This window comes from Drosophila bipectinata, chromosome 2L (genome assembly GCF_030179905.1).
Source record: "Drosophila bipectinata strain 14024-0381.07 chromosome 2L, DbipHiC1v2, whole genome shotgun sequence".
Lineage (NCBI taxonomy): Eukaryota > Metazoa > Arthropoda > Insecta > Diptera > Drosophilidae > Drosophila > Drosophila bipectinata.
Window position 1 is genome coordinate 15,935,040 of NC_091736.1, and position 5,214 is coordinate 15,940,253.

General features: G+C 47.8%; 1 protein-coding gene across 1 annotated transcript; it reads left to right on the forward strand.

Annotated features, from left to right (window-relative positions):
* The first annotated feature begins 1,902 nt into the window (after positions 1-1,902).
* Positions 1,903-4,798, forward strand: sob (sister of odd and bowl). The gene is made up of 2 exons (XM_017242538.3): positions 1,903-3,967; positions 4,069-4,798. The coding sequence occupies exons 1-2, from the start codon at positions 2,589-2,591 to the stop codon at positions 4,481-4,483; spliced, it is 1,794 nt and encodes a 597-aa protein (XP_017098027.2). The 5' UTR covers positions 1,903-2,588; the 3' UTR covers positions 4,484-4,798.
* The last annotated feature ends 416 nt before the right edge of the window (positions 4,799-5,214 follow it).

Here is a 5,214-nt window from a genome sequence, read left to right on the forward strand (position 1 = left end):
TTTGCCTTGAGACAGACAGACGATGGTGGAATTGAGACCTGGGATGGGACCCGGACCGGGATGAAGGACTGGGACCTGGGCTTCCATCGATGATCGTGTCCCTGAGGAGGAGCGGCCGGGAGGAAACTAAACTGCAATCGAGGCGGCACAGGAAACGGGCATTTAAAAGCGCGACTATCGAAATATAACGACATTAAGTCCGGGCCTTCATTTAAAGGAAGCTTGTGTCAATACGACGGGGTTTACCTTGGAATTTGCAATCGCAATCGGTGATCTTTTGATGGCGCCGCCATTCAGGATGATCCCAGGGATCACTAAAATCATCCCCACCTCCTCCGTGCTGGCAGCCAGAAGGATCATCAACCGTAAGCTGCACTAAGCGACATAATTGCTACCGTGAGACAGAGCAGACTCCAGGAATCTGCCTGGCCAGACTCCCGGATCATTAAAAGCCGCGATCCTAATGCGCTCCAATCAAACACACACGAAACGAGCATATGACATGTTTGTTGGTTATTAATCACGATAATATCTGTATAAATGGTAGAAAACTGCCAGAGTCTTGGCCAAATTGCAATTTAATGCAAAAATAAATTGCACATGGACTGGCCAAGACATGGAGCCTCGTTTCATGGAGCCAACCAACCGGCAGCCAAAGAACTGGCAGCTCCCATGATTATTGGTCATTTACTTGCGCCGTTTAGCGCATTAAAATCCAAAAAAAGAAAAAAAGTCTGGAGTTGTGTGCATAAAGTATATGGAAATAATTGACAGTTGAAAAGTCTCGGCTATGATTGCAGCTGTGATTCGAATTGTGATTGGGTTCTGGGTGCGAGAATTCTTCTGGACAGCATTCTTCTCTCGCTCTATCTCTCTCTCTTCTGATGGCGTGCGAGGAGAATCGTTTCAATCAACGGTTCTGGCTTGGGGGCCTAAAGAAATCAACGCTTTGACTAATGGCCATAATTTGCAAGTGCCGTGCAGGTTCATGCACTCGCCGAAAAATCTACGTTCTCGGAAGAATTCTTCGAATTCATCACAAGGTGTTTCTTCCTGACCGCCAATAGAAAGATTGTTATTAGATCGTTATTATGTGATAGATTTAGCCATTGTTCCTTGTTTAATACTTGGAATTTAATGGATATTTTTATGGCTTAGAAAACAGCTGGCATCGATCTTGTTATCAGGCGATCTCAATCCTTTGGATTCGCTTTTCTTTTACTTTGAAGATTGCCGTTAAAATGGGTTTCCTAGGAAAATAATTTGAAAATCATGGGGGTGATATTTAAGAAAAATAATCTACTTTTAACTATAATAGTCCATCATAGTCCTTCTTTAACTTTCTAAAAATACCTTAAAATTTTAAACAAATTCTTAAACAATTTCAAAACAAACTTTAATTTAAAATATTAAAAAAATTATACAAAACCTTATGCTTAGCTGAAGCAGGATGGCTAAACCCAAAGAGGGAGAAAGCACTACGGAGAGAGTAAGACAGAGAGCCACTTGGTTGGCAATTGGGAAAAAAAAGAACACCCACTCAAAATCAGGCATATTTAACCGCAAAAAAGACAGCGCCACAAACCGGTTCTCTCTTTCCCACTTCCAGCCACGAATTGCAGTATGGGTGTGCTCCTTCGTGGCTGTGTATGTGTCTGGGAGAGCACACCTGAAAGGTGCTCAAGAGATTAAACGCACTGACAAGAACTCGTTTGCACCTGGCTTAAACGTTGCTCTCGCGCTCTCCGATCACCTTTTACGTGTGGGGATCTTGCTGGGACACACCACCCGCTCTGGCGCTCTCTCTCGGAGACTTGGGATGCCGTGGTGTTGGTGAGAGGTGACCACAGAGAGATCAACAAGTGAGCGCAGGTCCGCGCACCGTCCGCAGAGCAATGGACTTTTAGTTATTCCGAGATCTTTTACCAATATTGTTTGAAGCGACGGCTGATCGACGTCAAGAGAAGAAGAAGAAGCAGTAGCCGCCAGAGAAAATAAACAAAAACAACAAAAACAATGCAAAATAGTTGCATATATGAATGGGTGTCATGTGTGTGTGTGTGCGTAAACCGGAAGTGATTAATAAAAACGGAAACGGATATTAAAATATCAAAACTCCATTAGAAAGAAATAAAGACATTTAAATAATTGTTACTATTCATAATTCGCGTGTGCCACAAAATTGCAAAAAGCGTGCCTGCCAAATTGGCCATTTTTCGACTTGGCCGATTGCATTTTGGCTTTTGTTGTTGTTGTTGTTGTTAGTAATAGTAGTGGTAGTGGTTTTGGCCAACGTCAAATTCGATTTTTATGACTTTTGAAAGCGTGACTAAGACGTGATTTATGATGGCGTGTGGTTTTTAATATTCATGTGGACGCGCTCCGAACCTCTCAACCTGCGTAGGTGCGCCAAACAATAAAAAACGAAAGAAAACAACAACAACAACAAAAGGAAACCAGCCAGCAGCCAGCTAAGCAGCAACAACAACATCAGAGGCAACCCAGCAACATCAGAGCCCCGAGGCCTCGAGGAGGAGGTGAATTTATTTCGATATCCAGCTGAGAGTGTGCGTGGATTCGACTTTTTTATGGAGGCAGTTAAGCATTTGAGTGCTGCCGCTGCTGCTGCAGCTGCAACATCCAGTGATATGCCAGCAAAAACGCAAGCAACATCAGCCACCGAGATTGCCGAGGTGCTGGGCGATTTCGAGGCATCCACATCATCAGGCCATGCCACCACATCGAAGCACAACAGCCACAAACTAAACACCAAGCTGGAACTCAAACTAGGACACCCCAAGAATGACAGCAACAACAGCGGCAGTGGCAACAGCAGCAGCAAGTGCACACCAGCAACATCACCGATTGCCGGCAAGACGACCAGCAATGCTGCCATCGCCGCTGCCACCGCAACAGCTGCTGCGGCAACCAACGACCTGGCTGCGGCGGCTGCTGTTGTCCTGTCGTTGCAAGGAACCATGGTCAGCAGCCTGCAACAGGCGGCACTGTTGCCGGCCAACTCGGCGGCAGCAGCAGCCCTTAACCTGCAAGCCTTGGAGTCCTACTTGGCATTGCAGCGACTCACTGGGAAATCCGATGTCTTCCGCTTCGCCAGCAACAGCAGCAGCAATAGCAATAACAACAACAACACTAGCAGCAACGCCAGCAACAGCAGCAGCGCCAGCAACAACAACACAGCCAGCAACATCAGTGAATCGGAGAACAACCCGCTGCCATCGCTGATAGATATTGCAAACATAGAGCTGAAGTCCAGCTGCTCCTCCAGTTCTTCGGGGGAGCAGTCCATGACAGGAGCCACCTCGGCAGGGGGCGGGGCAGGCAGCAGCTCAGCGGCAGCATCCTCGTCCAGCAGCGCCACAAGCGGCAGCAGCCACTCCAACAGTACTGCCACTTCCTCGAAATGCCTCCCACTGCCCTCGATTGGAACCGTTAGTGCCGCGGCTGCTGTGGCGGCCGCTGCAGCGGCAGCAGCTGCTGCTGCGAATCAACAGGCAGCCCTCGACTGTGCCACCGCTGCGGAATTGGCGGCCGAGTGCGATCTGCCCCTGTTGGACGGCGAGGATGCATTGTCCTTCGAGGCGGGAGAGCTGGACAGCAGCTATGGCAGCTTCATTTTCAATCCCTCGGCCTTTGGCCAAGCGGACGCGGACTCGGCCCTGCACTCCCTGCAGGCCACAATGTATCAGGACAAGATGAGCGTTATGGCCGGAGGCGGGGGAGGAGCAGGGTGTGTCGAGGAGGCGGGCAGCTCTAATGCGGCAGCTGCAGCGGCGGCGGCAGCAGCCCAGCGGTCCAAGAAGCAGTTCATTTGTAAATTCTGCAACCGACAGTTCACCAAGTCGTATAATCTGCTGATCCACGAGAGGACCCACACGGACGAGAGGCCCTACTCCTGCGACATCTGCGGCAAGGCCTTCCGGCGGCAGGATCATCTGAGGGATCATAGGTAGGTGTGGATAACAATACTTGTTTAACCCCTAGAAGTCTCAAAGGTTTTGGCTAAAGTATCTAACTCCCCTTCTCTTCTGTATCTTTTGCATCTTCCAGATATATCCACTCCAAGGAAAAGCCCTTCAAGTGCGCCGAATGCGGAAAGGGATTCTGTCAATCGCGCACCCTGGCCGTGCACAAGATCCTGCACATGGAGGAGTCCCCGCACAAGTGCCCCGTGTGCAACCGCTCCTTCAACCAGCGCTCCAACCTGAAGACCCACCTGCTCACCCACACGGACATCAAGCCGTACAACTGCTCCTCCTGCGGCAAGGTCTTCCGGCGCAACTGCGATCTGAGGCGCCACAGCTTGACGCACAACCTGGCCGCCGGTGTGGGCGGCGGTGTGGGCGGCAATCTGAGTGATTTATTCGCTTCCGGTTCGAGCTCCAGCTCCGATCTGGGACTACTACCGGCAGCCACCGCCAGCACTGCAGCATCCGCCAGGGACCTGGTGGCCGTCAGCGATTGATCTTCCCGTCACGGACTCTCCACTCAAAAAAAACAAAAATATTAATCTCATTTGCAGCTCTCATAATTACGAATCCCTCCACGTTGTGTCTGATCTGTGTTTTGCTCATAACCTATATACTAACTAAAACAAGCATTTAATTTAGTTTAAGATTAGTAGTTAAGAAATCTTAGAGTAAGCCATGGATATTTGTCACGTAAGCTTAGCAGGAAAGTATGACTTTGTGAAAGGCACACGATATAGAAACTTAAAAACTTGATTTTAATATCGACTCTTATTTTAATGTCGAATAAATGATTTTAGTTTAAAGAAAAATTGAAGAAGGAAAGTGTTTTATTTTAAGAGTGGAGTCTTGAAAAGGAGGTCTTCTTCTGTAGAATTCCTGTTGGGAAATTTTTCACCTTTTTCTCACCCTTTCTCCCACACTGATTGCACTCTTGTAGTGACATTATTTACCCACTTGTAGCAAACTAAAATCAAATATTTGTACCGATGTTTATCACTCGAGTGCCAACAAGGGCAATTAATGTACCATTAAAGGTGTACACCTTCGAACACCTTTGAAAACACATCGCACAACAAGCCTTTGACAACAAACAAGAGTGACAATAGAGTCCAACTAAAACCGGGCTACACAAAAAGGAGGAAAAATATTTTCCCACCATTTCCTCTTTTAGTTTTCCAAGCTATCAGTCAAGTCAAATAATGTTGGACAAGTTAAGAGCAGGCGC

Excerpts from the sequence above, each read along its gene's own strand:
- sob (XM_017242538.3), top strand. The coding sequence starts at position 2,589 with ATGGAGGCAGTTAAGCATTTGAGTGCTGCCGCTGCTGCTGCAGCTGCA. Across the intron at positions 3,968-4,068 it reads GATCATCTGAGGGATCATAG|ATATATCCACTCCAAGGAAA; the intron begins GTAGGTGTGGAT and ends TGCATCTTCCAG.